Genomic DNA, 25754 nt, shown 5'->3' with positions numbered 1-25754 from the left:
GGAGGTGGCTCGACGCCCCGAGTCCTGCCTGCCCGTCCCTAAGCGCTTTCGAACCAGACAAGTTCAGCTCTGGGAGCGAACTTGTCTCCTGGTAACCCCCGGACAGGCTGTGGGCGGGTGGTTTGGGTGTAACGCAGTCAGGATTTTTTTTTTTTTGGCAAATTTTAAATAAACAGCTGGGCAAACCCCTGAATTCCAGCTGCTGTGTCCTGGAGCGAGGCTTTGTCGGCTGCAGGCTTTGCAGAAACGGGCTGCTTCTGCCCTGTGCAAAAAAGCAAACGGACCTCCAGCCGAAACAGCCCCGTCGCCTTCTCCAAGGCGCCCTTCCCTGTACCTCTCCGTCCCGAACGCGCGTCGGGCTTTGCAGCCGACGGTTAAAATCCCTTCCCTGCCCCGGCGGGACCCAGGGCCGAGGCTCTGCCTCGAGCGAAGTCCTAAACGCCCCCCCGGGTGCCCTTCGCCTGCGGCGAGACCCGGCGCAATTTCCCCCCCAAAGCCCCCGCAGGAAAGCGGCCTGAGAAAGCAGCGGCCGGAGGATGCTCGGGGGGGGGGGTTTGGGGTTGTCCTTCCAGCTCGGCCACTCGTCGCGGGACGAGCTGCTGCGCGGCGCCGGCCGACGACGCTTCGGGGGCCGATGATGCTTCGGGGGCCGACGCGGCAGGTGAAACCCGGCGGCTTCGCCGGCCGCCCGCAGCTCCCGGCTCCGGGGCCGCTCGCGAGTCACCGGCTTTGCTCCCTGCTGAAAACTAAACCCAGGCGGCGCCGGGGGGACGCTCGGGCTCCGGGCCGGTTCGGGGGGGGCGGCTGCCGGGCCGCCGGCTCTCCCCCCCTCCCCGTGCCCCCCAACGCCCTGCGGCCCCACGGTGTGATGCCCCAGGTGCCCCGACGCCCCCTGCACCCCCTGCTCCCCGATGCCCCATAGTCCCCCCATGGCCCCCGATGCCCCCCGATGCCTCAATGCCCCCTGCTCCCCCCATGCCCCCTGATGCCCCCCTGCTACCCCGATGCCCCGACCCCTCCGCTTCCCCAATGCCCCATTGTCCCTCCATGGCCCCGATGCCCCCCTGCTCCCCCCATGCCCCCTGAAGCCTCGATGCCCCCCGCTCCCCCCATGCCCCACAGTTCTACCCATGCCCCCCGATGCCCCTCTGCTCCCCCAATGCCCCCCAATGCCCCAACACCCCCCCGCTCCCCCCATACCCCCTGCTCCCCCGATGCCCCCCTGCTCCCCCGATGCCCCCCGATGCCCCGACACCCCCCCGCTCCCCCAATGTCCCATAGTCCCCCCCGATCCCCCCCGATCCTCCTCAGCCCCCCCCCGATGCCCCTGTGCTCCCCCCGGCAGCTGGACGGGGGCGGGGCTAGCCCGAGAGGCGGGGCCGAGCCGTCGAAGTGGGCGGGGGCTCATCCGAGTGAAACGGGGCGTGGTTTGCGCTGGGGGAGTGGGCGTGGTCCCGACCGGTGTGGGGGCGTGGCCTTGCCTAGCACCGCCCCCCCGCGCCCGCCCCCGGGGCCCTTATAGCGGCGCGCCGACGGCCCCGCGCCCGGCCATGACCCTGCGGCGGCGGCGGCGGCTCCTGCCCGAGGAGGAGGCGGCGGCGGCGGCCCCCCCGGGCCCGGTGCCTCCCCCCGACGTCTACCGGGCGCTGGCGGCGGCCGGCGGCACCCTGCCCCGCGTGCGCAAGGTGGGTGGCGGGGGGTCCCGTCGGGGCGCACCGGGCGCGTCGCTGCCGCCGCCGCGGCTCCTTCCTTCCTGCGGCCTCCGGGGCTTTTGGGACCGGAGCCGCCGCGTGTCCCCCCCCCACGACGGGGCTCCGCGCGCAGGGCTTGGCGGAGGTGGGTGGGAAACCCGCTCATCGGTGCGATGAATGCGGCCGTTCTCGGCCGGGCGCGGCGGCACCCCCCCCCCCCCCCTCCGTCCCCAATCCCGCCCGGTGCCGTCGGGTCGCCGCCGTCCTGCTCCGCGCTGCCGGCGCCGCGCCGCGATAAGGGGGGGTTGTTTGGGCCAAGGCGGGGGGGGTGAGTTTTGCATTTAAAAAAAAAAAAACCACACACGCACACACAAAAAACAACAAAAAAAGGCTTTGTGCTTAAAAACAGGGCCCCTCTGTCGCAGGGCACCGGCCGCGGCCTGACGTCAAAGCGTGGGGCGAGCGCGAGGCAGAGGCGAGGGCCGCTGTGATTGCGGATAAGAGCCTCCTTATACCCGGCGGGGACGGCTGGCGGGGTCGCATGGCGGGGGGGGGGTTGGCTGCGGGACACCCCGTCGGGGCCGGTCCCCCGGCGAGGGGGAGGACGTGCTGCGGGACGGAGTCGCCCGCTAACGCCTCTGGTCCGCCGCAGGGCGCCGGGTGCAGGCGGAGGTCGCCCGGGGAGTCCCCGCAGGAGCGCAGGTGGGTACCGCTGCCCTTGGCCGACGCTTTGGGCTCTGGCCGGCCGCAGCCCCCGGCCGCCGACGCTTCCCGTCTGCGGCTCCCAAGAGCCGGGGCCGCGGGGGAGCAGAGCCGCCCCGAAAGTCTCTGCGTGAACTTTGTTTTGTGCTTTAACCCAAAGCTGGGGAGAGCAGGGGCGATTCGCTGTAGCGGCCCGGGACCCCCGCGGGGACGCGGGTGAACGCGCACCGGGGCAGGTTGCAGGGACGAATCCCCCCCCCCCCCCCGGGGCCGGGGGCTGCCGCCGGGCTCGGGGCCAGCAGCAGCGCAGTGGGGGGGGGGGGACCCCAAACCTCAAAGCGGGTTTTCATTAGAAAAGCACCACAAGTCTTGGAGGGGCGGATGAGGGGGCTGCCCCCCCCCCGGAAACGTCTCCGGCGTGTCCCTAACGCCGCTTTCCCACCCGCAGGAGGGTGGTGACGCTGGAGAAGAAGGCGGAGGAGGCGTTCGGCTTCGAGATCCAGGTCAGCGGGGCGCCGGGGGTCCTCGCCCGTGCCCCCCGCCCGGCACCTCGCTTCTGCACCGAGGGTGTTTTTAAAAGCGCCTCCGAGCCAGGGTTTATTTTTAACGCCGGCGAAGCTGCGTGGTTCCCGAAGCCTCGCGGCCGCCGCGCGCCCCGGTCGGGGGCTGCGGCCGTCTGGTGCCGCGGGGTGCAATTTGGGGAGGGGGGGGGACCACCCGGCGCCCCTCACCCGGCTGCTCCTTTCAGACCTACGGGCTGCACCACCAGGAGAAGAACAGCGTGGAGATGTTCACCTTCGTGTGCCGGGTGCACGACGGCAGCCCGGCCGCCGCCGCGGGGCTCCAAGCCGGTGAGCGCGTCCGTCCGTCCCGGGGGAGCAGGGGGGGGACCCAGGCGTCCGGGGCCACTGGTCCGCGGGAGCTGAGCCTCGTCCCTGCCGGCGGCGGCCGCTCGCTGGGGCAGGTGACACCATCACGGGGGTGAACGGGCTGAACGTGGAGGGCGTCCGGCACCGGGAGATCGTGGACATCATCAAGGGCTCCGGCGACCTGCTCAGGTGAGATGGTTTTGGGGGGGGGGGGGGACACCTGTCCTGTCCCCGTCCCCGTCCCGCCGCCAGCCCACGCTCACGGGCTCTGCCCCGCAGGCTCGACACGCTCTACGGGACCGCGGTGCGGCGGGCCGAGCTGGAAGCCCGGCTGCAATACCTGAAGGTGAGGCGGGAGCGGGGGGGATACCGGGGGTGGGGGGGGTGGGATGCAGGGTTCCCCCCCCCCCGCCGCCCCGTCCCCAATGCACGGGGTCCCCTCCGCAGCATCCTCTCCCGCTCGCAGCAAACCCTCTACGAGAAGTGGGGCGAGTACCGCTCGCTGATGGTGCAGGAGCAGCGGCTGGTGCGCGGTGAGTGGGGGGCGCCGGGGGGGGGGAGCGGGTGGCAGCCGAGGGGGGGCCACCAGCAGCCCCCTGACGCCTGTGTGTGTGTCCCCCCCCCCGACCTCGGCCAGGCGTGGTGGCCAAGGACCCCAGCATCTACGCCACGCTGGAGGCGCTGCGCTGGTGCCTGCGGGGCGCGGGGCTGCCCGGCGGCGGCGGCTCGCCCCGGCTCAGCGCCGGCAGCGACGACTCGCTCTACCAGACGTGCGTCTTCGACACGCCGGAGGGCGACGGCGATGCCGGGGCCGGGCCGGCCTTGGCCCGCAGCGCCAGCCTGCGCGGGACCCCCGGGGACGGCGCGGCCGCCCCCCTGCCCCCCCGCAAGGGCAAACGCAGCAGCTTCCGCCGGCGCCTGCTCAAGTTCATCCCGGGACTGAACCGCTCGCTGGAGGAGGAGGAGAGCCAGCTCTAGGGCGCCCGGCCGCCCGGCCTATTTATTTATTTATTGCAAGGGCTGCTGAGCCCTGCTGCCGGGGCTCGGGGTGCACCCTCGTCCCCCCCCAACCGGGGACGGCTGCCGGCTCGGCCCGCGTCGGGGCGATCGCGCCGGGCGGTGGGACCGCTGCTCGGCCCGGCCGCGGACTTTTCTTTTTTCCCCCCTGGAAAAGCCGCTGTTTTATCTCAGGAAAACTCCCCCTTCCTCCCGCGCCAGCAGCGCTGCCCGGCTGCGGGGGTCCGGCGCTCCCCCCCCCCTTCGCCCTAATACAGAGACTTTTTGCACCCGCTTGTGGCTGCGACTCATCCGGGGTGGCAGGGAAGGGACATGGGGGCGGGCTGGCCCTGGTGGCACCAGGTCCTTCCCTGGGGCAGGGGGCTGGAGTAGGGCCTCGGCCCCCCCGGCAGGGGCTCTGGGCTCCCTCATCCCCCCTGACTTTCCCTCTTTGCTGCCCCGTGTGGGGCTGTGCCCCCCTCCCTGGTCTCTGGGTTTTGGGGGCTGTTTTGCCCCCCAAAGGCAGGAAAAGCAGCTGTTAAGCACAGGGCTGGTGCACGGGGGTCGCCTGCCCCTTTGCACCCTGGCGCAGGGGGGGAAGTGGGGCTCGTGCTGTGGTGCCAGCTCCTGGGCGCGTGGGCAGCCCTGCAGCGCGCCGGCTCCCTGCTGCAAGCGTGAATGCACGCGCAGCCCTGCAGCTCGTCGCATCCCTAGTGCAAACGTGAATGCACGCGCAGCCCTGCAGCTTGCTGCATCCCTAGTGCAAACGTGAATGCACGCGCAGCCCTGCAGCGCGCTGGCTCCCTACTGCAAACACGGGAGCGGGGTGGAGGTTGCTGGTGCCAGGCTGCGCGGTCCCCGCTCTGCTGTTTGCCTCCTCGGGGTTGCATCCTGCTGCCCCGCTGGCGTCATGAGGGGGGCCCGGCGCTGGCTCACGGTGACGCCTCCGTCCGCGAGTGCCACGTCCTCGGCGTCCCTCCTGTGGCTGGAGGCTCCGGCGCTGCTGGGCTGCGGCCAGCCCCGCTTCCTGCCTCGCTTCCTCCGGGAGCCTGCAAGTGGCTCGGAAAGCGGTTCCCACCCCGAGGCCTTCCTGCCGCGCGGGGGGCCCGGGGCTGCGCAGGGGCTGCGATGGAGCAGGATGGGCCCCCGGCACCCTGCTCCGTGCCACGCTGTCGCCCAACGCCGAGGAAGCGGCACCCAAAAGCTGTTGGGGTCTGCAGAGCCCCCCGCTCTCCCCGTGGCTGAGCTGGGCCCCTCCAACCTTGCAGCGAGCACCCCTGGGTGCCTGCTCCGATGCTGCTGTCCTGCCAGCCCTGGCGAGGGGGTTTGAGCACCCGCATCCGGCCCCGGGGGCACCCCGGTTAGCGAGGGCATGGAGCAAGTGAGGTGTTAGCCGTGCGCCGCGGCTGCAGGAGGGCACTGCTGCCCAGCGGCCGCACGGGGCCTTGCACAAGGGCAGCCTTGCACGAGGGCTCCGTGCAAGCCCCGTGTGCACGGGGCCAGGGCTAGCCCCCATCCCCAGCGCTTGGGCCCCATTCTGTGCCTCGGTTTCCCCTCTAGCTTGTGCCAGGCCAGGCTGTTGCAAAGTCCTTGCAAGGAGCCCTGCGAGCTGCAGCTGAACCGGCCCCAGCAACCCAGGCGTCCCACCCCCGCGCCCCCCGGCTGGGGCCCCAGGGTGTCCCAGCAGTGCACGTGGCTCCGCACCCGGGGACCTGGCACCGGCGCTGCCGCCCAGGGGTCCTGACAGGGGCTGCCCCGACCGGGAGAGCCCTGCGCCGCGGGGATCCCAGCCAGCACCAGCGCCGCAGGGGGCTGGCCGGGGTGGCAGGGACGGGGCGCGAGAGGCGGGGGGGCGAGGGCCGCGCTGTGCTGCAGGGGGGCGGGCGCGCTGCTGTGTGCGTGCGTGTGTGCTCATACAACAGCGAGGGCTCATACACATGTGCATGCATGTGTGTGTGTGCACGCACGCACTGCAGGGCTGTGTGTGCGTGCCACAGGGCTGCATGTGCATGAGCATGCTGCAGGGCTGCGTGTGCATGAGCGTGCTGCAGGGCTGTGTGGGTGCATGTGTGGGTGCACTGCAGGGCTGTGAGTGCATGAGCGTGCTGCAGGGCTGTGTGGGTGCATGTGTGGGTGCACTGCAGGGCTGTGAGTGCATGAGCATGCTGCAGGGCTGCTTGTGCACGTGTGTGCAGCAGGGCTGTGTGTGCATGAGCGTGCTGCAGGGCTGCTTGTGCACGTGTGTGCAGCAGGGCTGCGTGTGCATGAGCATGCTGCAGGGCTGCTTGTGCACGTGTGTGCAGCAGGGCTGTGTGTGCATGAGCGTGCTGCAGGGCTGCTTGCACGAGTGCATCTGTGCACTGCAGGGCCATGTGTGCATGAGCGTGCTGCAGGGCTGCCTGTGCGTGTGCATCTGTGCACTGCAGGGCCATGTGTGCATGAGCGTGCTGCGGGGCTGCCTGTGCGTGTGCATCTGTGCACTGCAGGGCTGTGTGTGCATGAGCGTGCTGCGGGGCTGCCTGTGCGTGTGCATCTGTGCACTGCAGGGCTGCGTGTGCATGCAAGTGCTGCAGGGCTGCGTGCCGCAGGACTGCATGCGCCCGTACATGCAGGGCTGCGTGTGCAGGCACGCGTGCTGCAGGGCCGTGTGTGCAGGCACGCGTGCCGCGGGGCGACGTCCGCAGGCGTGCAGGCTGCGAGCGCGGGCGCGTGCTGCGCGGCTGCGTGCCTGCTGCCGGGGGGTGTGCGCGGGGCCAGGCCAGCTCCGCGCCGCTCTCATGCCTTGTCCCCGTTCCAGCATGACTCCGTGCTTGGACATTTATGGTATGGGTGAGAGCCGCGCTCGCGCAGCCCGGCTCGCCAGCGCCCGCTGCCAGCGCCGGGGCACCCCGTCCGCGCCACCCTGTCATGGGACCTCCCCGCAGCAGGTGCCACCCGCCACCGGGCTATTTTTAGCCACAGGCCGAGCCTGGCGGTGGCACGGGGGGCCCCGGGGCGGCCAGGCACCGCGTGCCGAGACGCGGCCGGGCGCCCGCTGCAACGCCCCGGCCGCGCCAGCCTGTCATTACCGACAAATATAGGCCGGCTCCGGTGCGGGCGGCCTGTAATCACCCGCCGGCCGCCTTTAATTACACCGCAGGTAATTGGGGCCCCGCGGGCTGCCGGGGGTCCCCGTGCGCCCTCGGCGCCCGCCGGCCCTCGCGCGTCGGCCGGATGGGCTCATCCGTCCCGCTCCGCGTCCGGCTCTGCGGGCAACGGGGTGGCCCGGAGTCACCGGCTCCCGTTAATCGGGGCCGCTTGCCGGGGGCCCGGGCAGCGCCAGCCCAGCCGGGGAGGCCGCGGCGGTGACGGCCCGGGGCTGCACCGGCGGAGCCCCCGCTGCCGCCGGCCCGGGGCATCCCCGCGCGCGCCCGCTCCCCGGGATGCCGCCGGGATTCCGGGGACGTCAGCGGCCCGGCGTGACGTCACGGCCTCCCCCCCCCCTCCTCCTCCTCCTCCTCCTCCTCCTCCCCCGGCGGGCGGCGGCGCGCGGATGGGTCAGCGCGGCGGCGGCGGCGGCGGGGCCGGGAGCAGCGAGGTAACGGGCGGCGGGGAGGGGGCGGCGGCACCGCCTGGCCCCGGTCACCGTGCACCCCCCGGTGACCGTGCACCCTCCTGGTCACCGTGCACCCTCTCGGTGGCCGTGCACCCCCCGGTGACCGTGCACCCTCCCGGTGGCCGTGCACCCTCCTGGTCACCGTGCACCCCCCGGTGACCGTGCACCCCCGGTGACCGTGCACCCTCCCGGTGACCGTGCACCCTCCTGGTCACCGTGCACCCTCTCGGTGGCCGTGCACCCCCCCGGTGACCGTGCACCCTCCTGGTCACCGTGCACCCCCCGGTGACCGTGCACCCCCGGTGACCGTGCACCCTCCCGGTGACCGTGCACCCTCCCGGTGGCCGTGCACCCCCCGGTGACCGTGCACCCTCCTGGTGACCGTGGGCTCCCGGTGGCTGTGCATCCTCCCGGTCACTGTGCACCCCCCCGGTGACCGTGCACCCTCCCGCTCACTGTGGGTTCCCAGTAGCTGTGCACCCTCCCGGTGACCGTGCACCCCCCGGTGACCGTGCACCCTCCTGGTCACCATGCACCCTCGATGAGCATGGGGTCCCCGTGGCCGTGCACCCTTCTGGTGACCCTGGGCTCCCCGTGGCCGTGCACCCTCACAGTCACCGTGCACCCTCTGGTGACCGTGCACCCACCGGTGGCTGTGAGCCCCAGGCCCCTCCAGCGCTGCGCTCCTTGCAGGTCAGGGTGTCCTGCTCCCCTCCGTGCCCGCAGCGGGCCCGCGGGGGTGCCACCCCGGTGACACCTCGGTGACACCTCCATGCAGGGCTGCGGTCCTCCCGGTGGGTGTCTCTGTGCCCGCGGGGCCACCGCAGCATTGCCAGCCCCGGCCTGGCCCCTGCCACCGGGCAGGGCGAGGGTGGCACTGCCCCGGTGCAGGGTGCTGCACAAAGCGCTGCTGCTGGGGCCCCGCGTCACCCTGCGCCAGCCCAGCTTGTCGCCCCCCCGGGGGCCGCAGCTCGGGTCCAGTGCCCGTCCCCCCGGCAGGCCCTGGGGGCAGTCGGAGGTGCCCCGGGGGGGCTGCGGAGGGACCAGCCAACGCGCTCGCCGGCCCAGCCTGCCCGGTGCCACCGCCTGCCCCTCCGGCCCCCCGCGGCAGCCGGCCAGGCGGCCGCTCCTGCTCCCCGGCGTTGCCCAGAGGTGGCATTGCAGGGGGGTGGCATTGCCCCGAGGTGGCACTGCTGGGGGCTGGCATTGCCAGGGGGTGGCATTGCCCCGAGGTGGCATTGCTGGGAGGTGGCATTGCCAGGGGTTGACATTGCCCCGAGGTGGCATTGCAGGGGGGTGGCATTGCCCCGAGGTGGCACTGCTGGGGGCTGGCATTGCCAGGGGGTGGCATTGCCCCGAGGTGGCATTGCTGGGAGGTGGCATTGCCAGGGGTTGACATTGCCCCGAGGTGGCATTGCTGGGGGGTGGCATTGCTAGGAGGTGGCATTGCTGGGAGGTGGCATTGCCAGGGGGTGGCATTGCCCAGAGGTGGCATTGCCGGGGGGGGGTGGCACTGCCTGGGGGCGATCGCCCCGTGCAGCCCTGCCCCAGCTGGCCCCGCACCCGGGCAGGCCGTGCCGCAGCCGGCACCCGCGGCTTTCGGCCAGCGAAGCTGCCGGAGCGGGTCGGTGCCGCCCGGGGCCGCGGGGGCCGGGCGGGCGCAGGCTGAGCCGTGCCGGGACCCGGCTCCCGAAGCCGCCCGGGCTCCGCACCGCTGCGTCCCCCTCGCTGAGCACCCCCAGGCCCCCGCCGAGCCCCGTCCCTCCCGGCTCGCCCTTTCGGGGCCCGCCGGCGCGGGATTCACCCACGTCCGAGCTCATCTTTCCAAAGCGCCGGCTGGTTTCCTGGCGGAGGCCGGGGCGCGTCCCGGCGGATGCGCTGCCCCGGGCCCCCTTTCGCCGCTGCCCGTCGCAGGCCTCTCCGCTCGCCTCCGGCCCGGCCGCTTTTCCCCCTCGCCCTCGGAGGGGCCGGGGCGCCCGGGCGCAGGCGGCGAGCGCCTTCCCGGCCCCGCGTCCCGGGAGGCCTGCCAGGAACTCGGCACAAACATGTAATAAAAACGCAGCTCGTTACGCAGTTGCTTTTCTGAACGTGAGCGCTTAAACAACTCCAGAGCCCCGGCTAAAAATATTTTAACAATAGGAAAATGCATAAATCTTTCCAGCCGCTGACTTATCAGCGACGTTTATTTCTGGCCCTGAAATCCCCAGTTCTGTCTGCCGGACTCGCCGGGCCGGGGCCGGGCGGAGGGAGGTGACCGGGGCGGGGAGGACGCGGGGGCCCCCGGGGGGACGTGCCGGGTGTTGGGGGGGCACCGCGGGGAGCCCCGGGGGATCCCTGGGGGGGCACCGGGGCGCCGGCACCGCGGGAACCGGCACGGGGGGGGCAGAGCGCCGGCACCGCGGGAACCGGCCCCAGGAGGGCACGGGCACCGGGGGGGGGGGGCCAGGGCACCGGCACCGTGGGAACTGGCCCCAGGGTGGAGCCCCGGGGCCCCAGCACCGCAGGAACCAGCACCGGGAGGGCACTGGGGGAGCAATGGGGGGGTCTGGCACTGGGAGGGCACTGGGGATAGAGGTACTGGGGAGGACTGGGAGGAGCTGGAGGTAATGGCACTGGGGGGGACTGGGGATAGTGGTACTGGGGAGGACTGGGAGGAGCTGGAGGTAATGGCACTGGGGGGGACTGGGGATAGTGGTACTGGGGAGGACTGGGAGGAGCTGGAGGTAATGGCACTGGGGGGGACTGGGGATAGTGGTACTGGGGAGGACTGGGAGGAGCTGGAGGTAATGGCACTGGGGGGGACTGGGGATAGTGGTACTGGGGAGGACTGGGAGGAGCTGGAGGTAATGGCACTGGGGGGGACTGGGGATAGTGGTACTGGGGAGGACTGGGAGGAGCTGGAGGTAATGGCACTGGGGGGACTGGGAGGAGCTGGAGGTAATGGCACTGGGGATACTGGTACTGGGGGGACGACTGGGGGTACTTGGAAGACACTGGGGATACTGACACTGGGGAGGACTGGGAGTACTGGCCCTGGGGATACCAGCACCAGCAGGGACTGGGGACCCCAGTGCAGGAGGGACCCGGGCATACCAGCACCAGCCAGGGGTGGGGGGCCCTGGGCATACTGGAATCGGGGTGGGGGGGTACTGGGCATACTGGAAGCAGGAGGGCACTGGGAGCGGGGGGGGGGGGGGGGGTGCACGGGGATGCCGATTCCCCGGGAGGCCCCGGGGGGGGGGGGGGGGGGAAGGAGGAAGGGGGGGGGCGCCCGTGCTATTTTTAGCCGGGGGCCGCGGCGCTATTTATAGGCGCCGCCGCGGGGCCTGCGTCAATGGAACCCCGCGTGCGTCACGGGCCGCGGCCCCCCGCGCGCGCCGCCCCGCCCCCGCCGCCGGAACCGCCCCGCCCCGCCGCGCCTTCTATGGGGCGCGCGCGTGCGTCACGGGGCCCCCGCGCGCCGCCCCGCCCCCGCCGCCTGCGTCACCGAGCCCTTAAGAGAAAGTAGTGGCGGGGGCCGGCGAGCCCCGGCGGGCGCGCGGCAGCGGGTACCGGCACCGGGTACGGTACGGAGCATCGCGGGGCGGGGGCGCCGGGCAGGGTGCACCGGGCGGGGGAGGGGGGGGGTGCGAGGTGCACGGTGCACCGGGGGGAGCGGGCGCCGGGCGAGGTGCACCGGGGGGGTGCGAGGTGCACGGTGCACCGGGGGGAGCGGGCGCCGGGCGAGGTGCACCGGGGGGGTGCGAGGTGCCGGGGGGAGCGGGCGCCGGACGATGCGCACCGGGGGGGTGCGAGGTGCCGGGGGGAGCGGGCGCCGGACGATGCGCACCGGGGGGGTGCGAGGTACCGGGGGCAGCGGGCACCGGACGAGGTGCACCGGGGGGGTGCGAGGTGCCGGGGGGAGCGGGCGCCGTGCGAGGCGCACCGGGGGGGTGCAAGGTGCCGGGGGGAGCGGGCACCGGACGAGGTGCACCGGACACCGTGCGAGGTGCCGGGGGGAGCGGGCGCCGTGCGAGATGCAGCGGGGGGGTGCAAGGTGCCGGGGGGGTGCGAGGCACCGGGGGGAGCGGGCACCGGACGATGTGCACCGGGGGGGTGCAAGGCGCTGGGGGGAGCGGGCACCGGACGATGTGCAGCGGGGGGGTGCGAGGTGCAGCGGGGGGAGCGGGCGCCGGGCGAGGGGCGCGGGGTTCCCCGACCCGGAGACGCCGGGGCCGCGGCAGAGCGGGTGGCGTGCGGCGGCACTGCACGGGCGGGGTGTCCCGGGGGGGGGGGCCGGGGCGCTGCACGGGCGGGGTGTCCCGGGGGGGGGGGCCGGGGCGCTGCACGGGTGGGGTGTCCCGGGGGGGGGGCCGGGGCGCTGCACGGGCGGGGTGTCCCGGGGGGGGGGCCGGGGCGCTGCACGGGCGGGGTGTCCCGGGGGGGGGGCCGGGGCGCTGCACGGGCGGGGTGTCCCGGGGGGGGGGGCCGGGGCGCTGCACGGGTGGGGTGTCCCGGGGGGGGGGCCGGGGCGCTGCACGGGCGGGGTGTCCGGGGGGGGGGGCCGGGGCGCTGCACGGGCGGGGTGTCCCGGGGGGGGCGGGGCGCTGCACGGGCGGGGTGTCCCGGGGACACCGGGGGGGGGGCCGGGGCACTGCACGGGCGGGGTGTCCCGGGGGGGGGCCGGGGCGCTGCACGGGTGGGGTGTCCCGGGGGGGGGGCCGGGGCGCTGCACGGGCGGGGTGTCCCGGGGGGGGCGGGGCGCTGCACGGGCGGGGTGTCCCGGGGACACCGGGGGGGGCCGGGGCACTGCATGGGCGGGAGGCACCGGGGGGGGGCCGGGCAGCCGCCGCCGCGGCGCTCAGTGCCGCCCCGGGGCACTGGGGCTGGCAGGAGCCGCCACCGGGGCGGGCGCCTGTCGGGGCCGGGCTGCGGGTACCCCCAGGGCACGGGAACCCCCCCGCCGCCCCCAGCTGCAGCAGCCGGGTTGGTACCAGGCAGCAGGTCGGGCACTGGGGCAGGCGGCACAGCCGGGGTGCACGGGGGACCGGAGGTGACCCCAAAGGTGGCATCACCTCCTGCCTTGGCGGGGTACCCTGCACCCTGACCCCGGGGCTGCGGGGGGACGGCTGCGGTGGGGCACCGCGGGTGCTGCACCGGGGGCATTGCCGCGGGGCTACGGCCACGCCGGGGGCACCCCGGACCTTGCTGCAGGCAATCGCCCAGGACGTGGCGCCGCGGGGGCATCGCCGCCCGGACAAGCCCCCTTGCAGGCGTTTTTGGCCCTGCCACGCAGCAGGTGCAGCAGCGGCCGGGCGCCGGCAGCATCCCCCCGCACCGCCGGGCCCGGTGCCAGGGGTGCCCGCCAGCGCAGGCGTCCTCCTCCCGCACGCAGCCCTTCATGCAGCGCCTGCAAGTAACGTAGCTGGCTGGTGCATCCCCGGCGTGGGATTTTAGCGCGGGGGGCAGGGGGTGTAATTCCGCATGGTGCTGCGGGCACGGGAGCGAGCCGGGAAGCACCAACGCGTTGGACTAAGCAAACGGGAACGGTGCCCGGCGGGCGCTCGGCGAACGCCGCCCCGGGGCGAACTGACCGCCGGCGGTGATTTACAGCCGGAGCATTTGCAGAGCTGCCGGTGAGGCCGAGCGTGCCGTGGGCGGCCGCAGGTGGCTGATCCCTTGCCCGGGGGCTCGGGGCCAGGGCTGCCGCTGGGCACGTCCAGAGCTCGCGCCCTCCGAGCTCCTGGCCCGTCTCGGTGGCGGAGAGACCCCAGGCGCCTTGCAGACCCCGGCGCGGTGGGTCCCGGCTGGCCGAAGCCTCTTTGGGGACCGCGGGAGAGGTGGGACGCGGGCGGCCCGGCCGGGGCAGCCCCGCTCCCGGGGGCTGCGGGCACCCGCGCGGGTATTTTTAAACGCCGTCGGCGAGGCGGGTGTCAGCTTTCCGGAGGCAGGAGCGACGCTCCCGGCACTTGGCTCGGGGGCCGGCGGGCGACCTGGCGCGGGTGCCCGCGGCGGCCGGCTCCGGCCCGCGGCCCTGGGGGCCGGGCGCAAGGTGACCTTTAAAGGTCTGCGATATGAATTACACTATCGTCTTGTCACGAGGGCGCTGCCGGCTTGGCTTTCAGCTGGGACTCGTGTTTCGGGGGAGCCCCGCAGCCCCCCGGGCTCCTCTCCCGCTGCGGCGGGTCCTGCGGGCGCTTCTCCACCGAGCCCCGAACCGCCAGGGCTGAGCCCCGAGGTGCCCCGGCTTTGCAGCCCGGCTTCCCCGGCCGGGGCCAGGGCTCGGGAATCCGCCGGGCGCATTCCTGCCTCCTTGCCTTTCGCGGCTTTGCTAACCCAGCGTTTTGGGCAATGTCCTTTCTGCCCATTGGCTGCGCCGTGACCTTTCCCGGGGACAGCGGCGGCGGCAGCTCCGCGGCCGCTCCGGCCCGGCCGCCTCCGCTGCATCCCGCTGTCCCCCCTGCCCGGGCGAAGCCCCTTTTCTCGGCTCAGCCGGTGGGTTTTGCCCCTTCCCTGCCTGTCGGTGGGAGCGTCGCATCCTTTCGGCCTCTTGCACGAGGGGGTGATTCCTGCAGTGATGCAGAGACCTCCCCGACTCGCTCCGCGCGTGCAGCACCCGGGCGTCCCGCGCGGCGACGGCGGGGAGCGGGGGGATAAGCAGCTCGCCGTGACGCCCCGCTCTCCCCGCAGCGATGCCCTGCATCCAGGCGCAGCATGGCACCGCGTCGCCCGGCGCCGGCCCCGGCGAGCGCTACCCCGCCGACCTGCTGAGCCCCGACGGCGGCAAGTTCCCGGCCGACGCCGACCTGGCGGCCGCCCCGGCCTTGCCCAGCTTCAGCACCTTCATGGAGAGCTACGCCGGCGAGTTCGACGCCTTCCTCTACCAGCTGCCGGCCAGCGCCCAGCCCGCCGCCGCCTTCAAGCTGGAGGACTTCCAGGTGTACGGCTGCTACCCCGGCGCCTTCGGCTCCCAGCCGGACGAGACGCTGTCGTCCAGCGGCTCAGACTATTACGGCAGCCCCTGCTCCGTCCCCTCGCCCTCCGCGCCGGGCTTCCCGCCGGCCCCGGCCCCGGCGTGGGAAAGCTCCTTCGGGGCTTATTCGCCGCCGCCGCCGAGCTTCGAGGCCGGGCGCTGCTGGGCCGAGGCGGCCAAGGGCGGCGGGTGCCAGCCCTCCTTCTTCGCCTTCGGGCCCACGGCCCCCGGCCCACCCAAAGCGCCGCCGCCGCCGGACGCCTCGGCCCTGGCGCAGGGCTCGCCCGGGGGCTTCGGCGGGCTGCTCGAGGCGCCGGCGCTGGCCCCCGGCAAGGCGCGGGGCGCCGGGGCCGGCGAGGGCCGCTGCGCCGTGTGCGGCGACAACGCCTCCTGCCAGCACTACGGCGTGCGCACCTGCGAGGGCTGCAAGGGCTTCTTCAAGGTGAGCGGGGTGCTGCTGCCGGATGGGATGCTGCGGCACGGCGGGGTGCTGCAGCGCGGCAGGGTGCTGCTGCCGGATGGGGTGCTGCGGCACGGCGGGGTGCTGCTGCCGGATGGGATGATGCTGCCGGATGGGATGCTGCAGCATGGCGGGGTGCCGCAGGGTGCTGCGGCACAGTAGGGTGCTGCCACCAGATGGGATGCTGCGGCGCGGCGGGATGCTGCAGGGTGCTGCGGCATGGCAGGGTGCTGCCACCAGATGGGATGCTGCGGCGCGGCGGGATGCTGCGGCGCGGCAGGATGCAAGGAGGCACGCGGCACCCCGGAGCGGCCAGTTGCAAGGCCGGAAGCCGCGACGGACGCGGCGGCGGTGGGGGACACAGAAGGGCTTTTGTCGGCGGCCCGGCGCAGCGCGGCGCCCCGGGCTGAGGCCGCCTTCCCCGCTTCCCCGCAGCGCACGGTGCAGAAGAACGCCAAGTACATCTGCCTGGCCAACAAAGACTGCCCTGTGGACAAGCGGCGCAGGAACCGCTGCCAGTTCTGCCGCTTCCAGAAGTGCCTGGCCGTGGGCATGGTCAAAGAAGGTAGAGCGGCGCCCGGCCGGCCGGGGCCTCGTCCTCGCGCGGGGTTTTGGGGTGGGTGTGCGCCCGCTGGGGTTGGCAGCCTCCCTGCGTGTTGGCAAGCTCGGCCCCGTGCCCGGTGTCGTGCCTGTCCCAGCGAGCGGCGCTGAGAATAGCCGAACCCATTGCAAAGCCAAACTCATTGCACAGCAGAACCCATTGCAAAAGCCAAACTCTGCAAGGCCAAAGTTGTTGCACGGTCGAACCTGTTGCATGACTGAACCTGTTGCAAAGCCAAACTCATTGCACAGCTGAACCCATTGCAAAGCCAAAGTTGTTGCACAGCAGAACCTGTTGCATGACTGAACCCATTGCACAGCTGAACCCGTTGCAAAGCCAAAGTTGTTGCATGGCCGAACCTGTTGCATGACTGAACTCGTTGCAAAGCCAAAGTCGTTGCACGGCCAAACCTATTGCAAAGCCAAAGTTGTTGCATGGCCTGACTCGCTGCACGGCAGTGGTGGGGTTGGGGGGTCCCTGTGGCCATGGTGCACCCCGTCCCCACGCCGCCTCCTGCCCGCAGTGGTCCGGACCGACAGCCTGAAGGGTCGCCGGGGCCGGCTGCCGTCGAAGCCGAAGCAGCCGCCGGACGCGTCGCCCGTCAGCCTCATCACCTCGCTGGTGCGGGCGCACATCGACTCCGTGCCCAGCGCCACCAAGCTCGACTACTCCAAGGTAGAGCGGGGTCTGTCCGGGGTGGAGTGGGGGGGTGACGGTGGGGGGACCGGCGCGCGCCTGACCCCGTCCCCGTCCCCGCGGCGGCAGTTCCAGGAGTCGGTGCCGTGCCAGTTCGAGAAGGAGGACTCGGTGGACGTGCAGCAGTTCTACGACCTGCTCACCGGCTCCATGGACGTCATCCGCAAGTGGGCCGAGAAGATCCAGGGCTTCGCCGAGCTGCCCCGCGAGGACCAGGACCTGCTGCTGGAGTCCGCTTTCCTGGAGCTCTTCATCCTGCGCCTGGCCTACCGGTGCGGCGGGGGGCGGCGGGGGGCGGCGGCGGCGGCGGGGGGGGGGGCGGCCCCGGCGCTGACGCGGCCCCCCGCTGCCCCGCAGCTCCAAGCCCGAGGAAGGCAAGCTCATCTTCTGCAACGGCGTGGTGCTGCACCGCCTGCAGTGCGTGCGGGGCTTCGGCGACTGGATCGACGCCATCCTCGAGTTCTCGCAGAGCCTGCACCGCCTCAACGTCGACGTGCCCTCCTTCTCCTGCCTCGCCGCCCTCGTCATCATCACGGGTGAGCAGCGGGGGGGGGGAGGGAGGTCGCTGCGTCGGTCCCCGTCCCGCTGTTGCACCGTCCCTGTCCCCTCTGCACCGTCGCGTTGGCTGCATCGGCCCCCATCCCTGCCGTCGCGTCGTGTCCCTGTGCCCATCCGCCCCGTTGCATTGGTCCCCCGCTGCCACCACCACCTTGCATCGGTCCCTGTCCCCGTGCCGTTGCATCAGTCCCCATCCTGCCATTGCATCGGTCCCTGTCCCTGCAGCACCGTTGCACTGGCTGCATCAGTCCCCGTCCCTGGCGTTGCATCGGCCCCTGTCCCTGCCACACCATCGCATTGGCTGCATTGGTCCCCATCCTGCCATCGCGTCGGTCCCTGTCCCCATTGCAGCGGTCCTGGCCCCTGCCACACTGCTGCATGGGTCCCTGACCCTGCTGTGCCACTGCATTGGTTGCATCGGTCCCTGTTGCCCCTGCTGTGTGGCTGCATCGGTTCCCATCCCTGCCACTGCACCCATCCCCATATGTGCTGTGGCTTTGGTCCCCATCCCTGCCACGCCATTGCATCGGTCCCCATCCTTGCCACCGCACTGGTCCCCATCCTTGCCACCGCACTGGTCCCCATCCCTGCCACTGCACCCATCCCCATCCATGCTGTGGCTTTGGCCCCCGTCCCCGCCACACCGTTGCATCAGCCCCCGTCCCCATCCCTGCCACCGCACTGGTGCCCGTCCCCATTGCATCAGCCCCCGTCCCCATCCCTGCCACCGCACTGGTGCCCGTCCCCATTGCATCAGCCCCCGTCCCCATCCCTGCCACCGCACTGGTGCCCGTCCCCATTGCATCAGCCCCCGTCCCCATCCCTGCCACCGCACTGGTGCCCGTCCCCATTGCATCAGCCCCCGTCCCCATCCCTGCCACCGCACTGGTGCCCGTCCCCATTGCATCAGCCCCCGTCCCCATCCCTGCCACCGCACTGGTGCCCGTCCCCGCCGTGGCGGCGGCTCAGGGCTCTCGCTGCCCGCGCAGACCGCCACGGGCTGAAGGAGCCGAAGCGGGTGGAGGAGCTGCAGAACCGCATCGTGAGCTGCCTCAAGGACCACGCGACGGCGGCGGCGGCGGCGGGGGCCGAGCCCGGCCGCCCCGGCGGCCTCTCCAAGCTGCTGGGCAAGCTGCCCGAGCTGCGCACCCTCTGCACCCAGGGCCTCCAGCGCATCTTCTACCTGAAGCTGGAGGACCTGGTGCCGCCGCCGCCCATCGTCGACAAGATCTTCATGGACACGTTGCCCTTCTGAGCCGGCCGCGGGCGCCGGGATCGCCTGGGCCCCCTCCTCCACGTGCCTTGCGGGTGCCCGGCGCAGACGCACAACGGCCCCGGCGCCGGCACCCTCCTCCCCGCCGCCTGGGCAGCGCCGGCACCAGTCGCCTTTTTTTTTGTTTTTTTAAACTGTACAAATCCCCACGTTGTAAATAGCGCGAGCTCAGCCCTGTACATAGAGCGTGGGAGCGGCCGGGCGCCCCCGGCCCCGGCGCCCCCTCCCCAGCCGCCTCCCCCCTGCTCCCTTTTAAATTTTTTTTTTGGCCTTTTTCTGTATATAAACTTGTACGTAAAAACTGACAGCAGCTCCCAAAAAAGAGAGAGGAAAAAAAAAATCGACATTTATATTTGTGTATCCCCCCTCTGGACTTACCCTGCGGGACTTCCCTGCCTCTTCCCCTCCCCGTTAATATATTCTATATTTAATATATTGAAATTTGGAAGAAAGCTCTGGGCTGGCCGTGCCTCCGCGCCGGTGCCGGCCGCCCCGCGGCTCCGGTTGCAGCGCTGGGAACAGGGGGAGCCGCACGTCGCCCACGCCGCTGCCCTTGAGCCGCCGCCGCCGCTGCCCCGCACCTGTCGCCCGCCGGATTTATCCTCCCCAAAATAACCCGGGGAGCGGGCGCCGCTCCCCCCGCCGCCGGGCTGCAACGCGCAGGGGCGGCGTGGCCCTGCTGCGCCCTGCAAAGCCCCCCCCCGCCGCCCGTGCGCCGCAGGATGAGGCCGTGGTGCCTTGCAAAGCCCCCCCGTTGCCCGTGCACCCTGGGATGAGGCCACAGCGCCCTGCAAAACCCCCTGCCACCCACGCACCCCGGGACAAGGCCGCGGCACCTTGCAAAGCCCCCCACTGCTTGTGCACCCCAGGACAAGACCGCGGCACCTTGCAAAGCCCCCCACTGCTTGTGCACCCCGGGACAAGACCGCGGCACCTTGCAAAGCCCCCCACTGCTTGTGCACCCCAGGACAAGGCCGGGGTGCCCTGCAAAGCCCCCCCACTGCTTGTGCACCCCGGGACAAGGCCGCGGTGCCCTGCAAAGCCCCCCGCTGCCCGTGCACCCCGGGACAAGGCCGCGGTGCCCTGCAAAGCCCCCCGCTGCCCACGCGCCCCGGGACAAGGCCGTGGCACCTTGCACAGCCCCCCGCCACCCGTGCACGGCGGAGCAAGGCCACGGCGTGTTGCAATGGTCTTGCAACAGGGGTCTTGCAAGGCCAGGAGAGAAAGAGGGGCCGGAGTTGGGGACACCGGGACGGGGGGGACAGCACAGTCCCCACGTCCTGGGGCTGCCCCCTTCCTCCCGCTGCGCTGCCGGGGCCGGCCTGGCCGCAGCACAAATGGTGCTGGAGCCACCGAAGGCCGATGCCGAACAAGGGGCACATTGAGGCCGGCGGGGACGGCCGGCGGCCCCGCGCCGGGCGCACAACAAGGCGGCTCTGTCCCCGCCGGCCCGGCGTTCCCGGCGTTCCCGGCCCCGCACAATAGTCAAAGGGGTCTGACGCAGGCCGGGCGGCTCCCGCGTGCCACGCGCGCTTCCCCGCGGGGGCTCGGGAAATCCTCCGGCACGGGGCACCGCCGCGGGGGCGGCGCGGGGACGGGGCTGCCTGGGGACGTTGCAGGGGGACAGAGGTGTTGCATGGGACAGACACGGGCGGGGGGGCTGCTTGGGAGCGCTGCACGGGGACCTTGCAGGGGGACACGGCAAGGGGACATTGCATGGGGACGTTGCATGGGGCGGGCATGGGGACGGGGCTGCATGGGGACGTTGCACGGGGACAGGGACATTGCATGGGGTGGGCACGGAGGGGGGCGGCATGGGGACGTTGCATGGGGCGGGCATGGGGACGGGGCTGCATGGGGACGTTGCACAGGGACAGGGACATTGCATGGGGTGGGCACGGAGGGGGCTGCATGGGGACACTGCACGGGGACACTGCACAGGGACATTGCACAAGGACATTTCAAGGGACCTTGCCTAGGGACATTGCACGGGGCAGTATATTGCACGGGGACACGTCCTGGGTAGGAGGGGGCTGGCGCTCACACCGCCTCCCCAAGACGCGTGGGCTGCACGGGGTCGGGGACAGCACCAACGGGATGGCCTCTGCTCACCCCGTCCCCGTCCCCGTCCCGTCCCGTCCCTCGGCGCAGGCCTGGGGGCGAGGAGCCGACGGCCCCAGCCGGGCAGGTAAGCATAGCGGCGGGGCAGGCGGCAACGCTGGGAGCAGGGGCCCCATGGTCCCCATGTCCCTCTGTCCCCCAGGACCCCCGGACCGGTGTCCCCCTGTCCCATATGTCCTATGTCCCGCCGTCCCCTCGTCCCTATGTCCCAGTGTCCCCTATCCCATCCCAGGTCCCATATATCTGTGTCCCCTGTCCTCGTGTCCCCCGGCCTCATGTCCCCTGTCCCTGTGCCCTGTCTCCTGTCCGCTGTCCCCCAGCCCCATGACCCCTGTCCCCTGCCCTGTCCCCTGTCCCCATGTCCCTTATCTCATTGTCCCCCGACCCCACGTCCCCCGGCCCCATGTCCCTTATCCCAATGTCCCCTGCCCCCTGTCGCCGCGTCCCCCACGTCCTGGGACACGCGGCTCCGGGGGTCACCGGAGGGTCACCGGCGGGGTCACCGGGGGTCACCGGCGGGGTCACTAGCGGTCACGGGCGCCCCGAACCCGCCGCGCTGCAGTAGCGCCGCGGGGCCTCCAGCCCAGGGGGCACTGTGCGCTCGGACGCGCCCCCTCCCGGAAGTGGGACGCTCTGCGCCGCGGGCGGTCCAGCTCTGTGGCGGTTCCTTCCCGGAACGAACCAAGCGGGCGCCGCCGGCGGGGGGAGGCGGCTGCCGGGGCCGGGGCGGGTTTCTGCCACCCGGGGCCGCGCCGAGGCCTAGACCGGCGTCAAACGGGCACGAGACTCACGGAGAGAAGCGGCGGGGGGCGGCAAAGCGGGCGGAAGAGGAGGAGAAACTCCCTTTCGGTGGATGGTGCGTCCCGGCCCCCCCTACCCAGATGGGCTGTCTCACTTGCCCCCCCACCCCCCGCCCGCTCCGGTCAGACGGTCCGTTGCGGGCGGCGAGTGCGGGCGGCGCTGGCGGCGGGTGAGGGGCCGGGACGCCTGGGCCCCTCAGGGTGGTGGGGGAGCCGGGACGCCTGGGCCCCTCGGAGGGGGGGGGGGCCGGGACGCCTGGATCCCACAGAAGGGGGAGCCAGGACGCCTGGGCCCCTTGGGGGGGGGGACGCCTGGATCCCACGGAGGGGGGAGCCGGGACGCCTGGGCCCCTCGGAGGGGGGGGGCGCCTGGATCCCACGGAGGGGAGAGCCGGGATGCCTGGGCCCCTTTGGGGGGGGGGCGGGACGCCTGGACCCCTCGGTGGGGGGGGGCCCGGGACGCCTGGGTCTCTCGAGGAGGGATTGGGGGGGACTGGGACGCCTGGGCCCCTTGGAGGGGGGGGGGCCGGGACGCCTGGGTCCCTCGGAGGGGGGGGGCCGGGACGCCTGGGCCCCTTGGTGGAGGGGGACCGTGACACTTGGGTCTCTTGGGAGGGGAGTGGGGGGGGCGGGACACCTGGGTCCCTCGGGGGGGGGGGGGGACTAGGGCACGTAGGTCCTTTAGGAGGGGATTGGGAGGAACTGGGACGCCTGGGTCCCTCGAAGAGGGGAGCCAGGACGCCTGGGTCTTTTGGGAGGGGATTAGGGGGGACTGGGATGCCTGGGTACCTCGGAGAGGGAGGCTAGGACACCTGGGTCCCTCGGGGAGGATTGAGGGGGCCGGGATGCCTGGGTCCCTCAAAGGGGGACACCTGGGTCCTTGGAGGAGCAGGATGGGATGGGCCAGGCCACCTAGGTCCCCTGGGGGCATGAGTAGGGGGGCTGTGGCCCAGCCTGGCTCGGGCAGGGACAGAGCCCCCCCTCGCCCCAACCCTGCCCTTTGTGCCCCGCAGGAGCCGCGGTCGCGTCGCCGCCATGAACTGCCGCGCGGAGGTGCTGGAGGTGTCGGTGGAGGGCCGGCAGGTGGAGGAGGCCATGCTGGCCGTGCTCCACACCGTCCTGCTCCACCGCAGCACCGGCAAGTTCCACTACAAGAAGGAGGGCACCTACTCCATCGGCACCGTGGGCACCCAGGACGTGGACTGCGACTTCATTGACTTCGCCTACGTGCGGGTCTCCTCCGAAGAGCTGGACCGGGCCCTGCGCAAGGCCGTCGGGGAGTTCAAGGTAAGGCGTGCTCGACCGCCTGCCCAGAGCCCCACGGGGGTGTCCTGGGGCACAGCCAAGCAGCGGGGAAGGGAGCTGGGCGGCCTGCGAGCAGGCAGGTCTGCTGAGCCAGCTCCGCATGGGCTGGGTCGTGTCCTTGCACGTAAAAGGGGACCATCAGATGGTCTCCTGACCACCTCCACTGGCTTAGCCGTGCCCCGGCCTGGAGCTGCGTGCCGCTGGCACGAACACGCAGAGCCTCGTGGCTCCCCCCGTGAGACTGCGGCCCCCCTGAGCAGGGCTGTACGCTCTCTCGGCAGGACGCGCTGCGCAACTCGGGCAGCGACGGCATGGGGCAGATCTCCCTGGAGTTCTACCAGAAGAAGAAGTCGCGCTGGCCCTTCTCGGACGAGTGCATCCCTTGGGAGCTGTGGACCATCAAGGTAAACGTGGTGAACCTGGCCAACGAGCAGGAGAGGCAGATCTGCCGGGAGAAGGTGGGTGAGAAGCTGTGCGAGAAGATCATCAACATCGTCGAGGTGATGAACCGCCACGAGTACCTGCCCAAGATGCCCACCCAGTCGGAGGTGGACAACGTCTTTGACACCAGCCTGAAGGACGTGCAACCCTACCTGTACAAGATCTCCTACCAGATCACGGACTCCCTGGGCACCTCCGTCACCACCACCATGCGGCGGCTCATCAAGGACACGCTGGCTCTGTAGAGCCGGGTGCTGGGACAGGTACCGCTGAGGCGGTTTTCCTCCTACGTGGCGAGCGGGAGCACCTTTACGTCACGGCCCAGTGGCTCTTTGGGCCAGTGTCTCTGCTTAGATGTGTCCTCTCTCTCTAAAAAGCCTCTGCGAGGAGCTGAACTTGGCCTATCCCTTAGCTGTGGGTTGCCGCTGGTGTGGGGCAAGGGCTGCGCAGCGTTGGTTGAGGCAGCTTTCCCTCGCCCTCATCCCGTGGAACCGGCTCCCCGGCTCCGAGGTCTGTGTCCTGCGCTGGATGAGTCGCTGCGAGCTCCCCGGGGCAGGACCTGCCGCTCGGTGCGTGCGGCCCCGCGCGTCTACGGTGCCCGGCAGCCGCTCGGGGCTGTGACCTGAGCTCGGAGAGCAGCGACGGCCTCGCTGCCAGCCGGGACGGGGCTGGCTGGGAACAACGCGGTCGAATACCCCCTTTTTGTGCCTGCTGCCAGCCAGGGTGAAACCCCTCCCGCACTTTTCCTCTGCCAGCCGGCACGACAACCTCATCACCGCGACCCAGGCGTGTGCCCTAGGGAGGCTCCAGGGCTCGAGAAAGCGATGGTCGGAGGGGAGAGGAGAGGTCTGCGCCTTGTCCCGTCCCTGCCCGTAGCCACTCTTGGGTTTGGACCAGGGCGTTGGGAGCTGGAACTGGATGTTTCGCAGAGGATGCGCTAAACCGACCTGCGCGTTCCCTCCAGCTCCCCTCGGCACGGGCAGCGCGAGCCTGGACCCTCGCTGCGCGTCCTTGCACCCGGCAGGGGCAGGTGAAGCGCCCGGGTCCTACCAGGTGTCGCGGCCCCCTCCCTGGGGCTGAGACGCTTCCTTTCGGGGCCCGGAGAAGAGCCTGCGGGCTGCCTCCAGCACACTAATAAAGTATTTCCAGGGGGAGTCTCGTCCCTTTTCTGACGGAGTCGTGTCGTGTCCTGGCTGTCACCGGGGGCCGGGACAGGCATCCGCGGGATGGGGAGGAGGTGGGCGGCACGGCCCACGGGGGGTCGTGGGGCGGATACAGGGCACCGGCTGCTTCCATGCAGAAAAAGTGATCCCCCCCCCCCGCCACCCCTCCTGCCCTGGTCCCAGCAGCGAGGGGGGCGCTGCGGGCGGCTTAAGACACACCAGACCGCGCGCGGACGGTTCCTGACATCACTTAAACCCTCCCCGTCTGTCGCTGACCCGCAGCAGCCGCCCCGCGCGCCGCCACTTCGCTCCGGGCAGCCCCCGAGGAGGAGGAGGATGAACAGCACGTTGGCGGCTCCCTCCCCGCGGACGCTGGAGGCGGCGGTGAGCGCCTGCTGCTCGCTGGCCACCGCCGACGGGGCGGCCCGGGGCGAGCCGGGCAGCCAGCCCTCGGCCAAAGCGGTGCAGATCGCCGTGCTCTGCGTGCTCTGCCTCACCGTCGCCTTCGGCATCTTCTTCCTCGGCTGCAACCTGCTGGTCAAGTTGGAGAGCCTGGTGGCCCAGCTGGCGCAGGAGCGGCGGGCCTCCCGCGACGCCGAGGTGGTGGCCGAGGGCACCTAGCGCCGGGCAGAGCCGAGGGAGACGGAGCCAGACGGAAGGAGGGAAGCGTCTCGGCGAGGGGCAGCATCCTTTCTCCCGGCGCTGATCCGCGCGGAGGCTGAAGCAGACGGCGTTGGGGGGGGGGCCCGCCGCCATCCCGGCCGCTTGTACGGACGCATTAAAAGGCAACGGTGGCCAGCGGAGATGCTGCGGGGCTGGGGGGGGGGTCAGGGCACCCCAAAATGCCACGGGCAGGACCCCCCCCCCCCCCCGAGGACCCCAATGTCCGGCCCTGTCACCGCACTGCAGTCCCCAGTGTCGCGGGGGGAAACGGGGGACGGTCCCTTTTGTGTTGGGGAATCCCAAACTGCCCCCCCCCCCCCAGCTCACCGAACACCCCCAAACGGGTGCTGGCACCCCGGCTGGCACCCGCAGGGCCCTGAGCCGTGGCGCGGGGGCTCGGCGGCACCGCTAATCCCGCCAAGAGGATTAAGGGAAACTTTTATTCCCCGTTTTTACAGCTAATCCCTGCAGGCTGCTGGCGGCGCATCAGCTTCTCGCGGCTTGGGGAGGGATGGGAGGCGCATCCTGCCCCTCTGCGCCCCGTGTGCTCTGCTCCTGGGAATCCCAGGGCTGGATGCAGCCCCTTTTGCTCTGCTACCCGGGATCCCAAAGCCAAATCTGGCCCCTATGCGCCCCTTTTGCTCTGCTACCTGGGATTCCCAGAGCCGAATCCATCCCCTTTTGCTCTGCTACCCAGGATCCCAGTGCCAGATCTGGCCCCTATGAGCCCCTTTTGCTCTGCTACCAGGGATCCCAGAGCTGAATTCGGCCCCTCTGAGCCCCTTTTACTTTACTGTCAGGGATCCCATGACCGGATCCAGCTCCTCTGAGCCCTTTTTGCTCTGCCTCTAGAGATCTCAGGGCCAGA

General features: G+C 71.8%; 4 protein-coding genes across 8 annotated transcripts; all 4 read left to right on the top strand.

The window, feature by feature from the left end:
* The first annotated feature begins 1550 nt into the window (after window positions 1-1550).
* TAMALIN (trafficking regulator and scaffold protein tamalin) lies at window positions 1551-4548 on the top strand. Its single transcript, XM_068921547.1, has 8 exons — window positions 1551-1685; window positions 2344-2393; window positions 2842-2896; window positions 3142-3244; window positions 3358-3451; window positions 3542-3608; window positions 3729-3795; window positions 3900-4548. Exons 1-8 carry the CDS (start codon window positions 1551-1553, stop codon window positions 4238-4240), a joined length of 912 nt encoding a protein of 303 aa, XP_068777648.1. The 3' UTR covers window positions 4241-4548.
* A 6188-nt stretch (window positions 4549-10736) lies between these two features.
* NR4A1 (nuclear receptor subfamily 4 group A member 1) lies at window positions 10737-18822 on the top strand. 3 transcript variants are annotated; one of them, XM_068921448.1, is made up of 7 exons: window positions 10737-10756; window positions 14523-15247; window positions 15701-15830; window positions 16390-16541; window positions 16632-16834; window positions 16920-17098; window positions 18110-18822. In XM_068921448.1, exons 2-7 carry the CDS (start codon window positions 14525-14527, stop codon window positions 18373-18375), a joined length of 1653 nt encoding a protein of 550 aa, XP_068777549.1. In that variant the 5' UTR covers window positions 10737-10756; window positions 14523-14524; the 3' UTR covers window positions 18376-18822. The 3 variants fall into 3 exon arrangements, with proteins under 3 accessions (XP_068777549.1, XP_068777547.1, XP_068777548.1); XM_068921446.1 differs by lacking the exon at window positions 10737-10756 and adding an exon at window positions 11376-11414; XM_068921447.1 differs by lacking the exon at window positions 10737-10756 and adding an exon at window positions 11381-11419.
* Window positions 18823-21176: 2354 nt separating this feature from the next.
* On the top strand, window positions 21177-24232 carry ATG101 (autophagy related 101). 3 transcript variants are annotated; one of them, XM_068921423.1, is made up of 4 exons: window positions 21227-21370; window positions 22328-22601; window positions 22901-23323; window positions 23438-24232. In XM_068921423.1, exons 2-3 carry the CDS (start codon window positions 22350-22352, stop codon window positions 23303-23305), a joined length of 657 nt encoding a protein of 218 aa, XP_068777524.1. In that variant the 5' UTR covers window positions 21227-21370; window positions 22328-22349; the 3' UTR covers window positions 23306-23323; window positions 23438-24232. The 3 variants fall into 3 exon arrangements, with proteins under 3 accessions (XP_068777523.1, XP_068777522.1, XP_068777524.1); XM_068921422.1 differs by having other exon boundaries at window positions 21177-21370; window positions 22901-24232; XM_068921421.1 differs by having other exon boundaries at window positions 21187-21484; window positions 22901-24232.
* Window positions 24233-24559: 327 nt separating this feature from the next.
* Window positions 24560-24844, top strand: SMIM41 (small integral membrane protein 41). Its single transcript, XM_068921117.1, has one exon. It carries the CDS (start codon window positions 24560-24562, stop codon window positions 24842-24844), a length of 285 nt encoding a protein of 94 aa, XP_068777218.1.
* The last annotated feature ends 910 nt before the right edge of the window (window positions 24845-25754 follow it).

This window comes from Struthio camelus, chromosome 28, assembly GCF_040807025.1.
Source record: "Struthio camelus isolate bStrCam1 chromosome 28, bStrCam1.hap1, whole genome shotgun sequence".
NCBI lineage: Eukaryota > Metazoa > Chordata > Aves > Struthioniformes > Struthionidae > Struthio > Struthio camelus.
The sequence above is the reverse complement of the archived record's forward strand: the minus strand, read 5'-3'. Positions and strand labels throughout refer to the sequence as shown.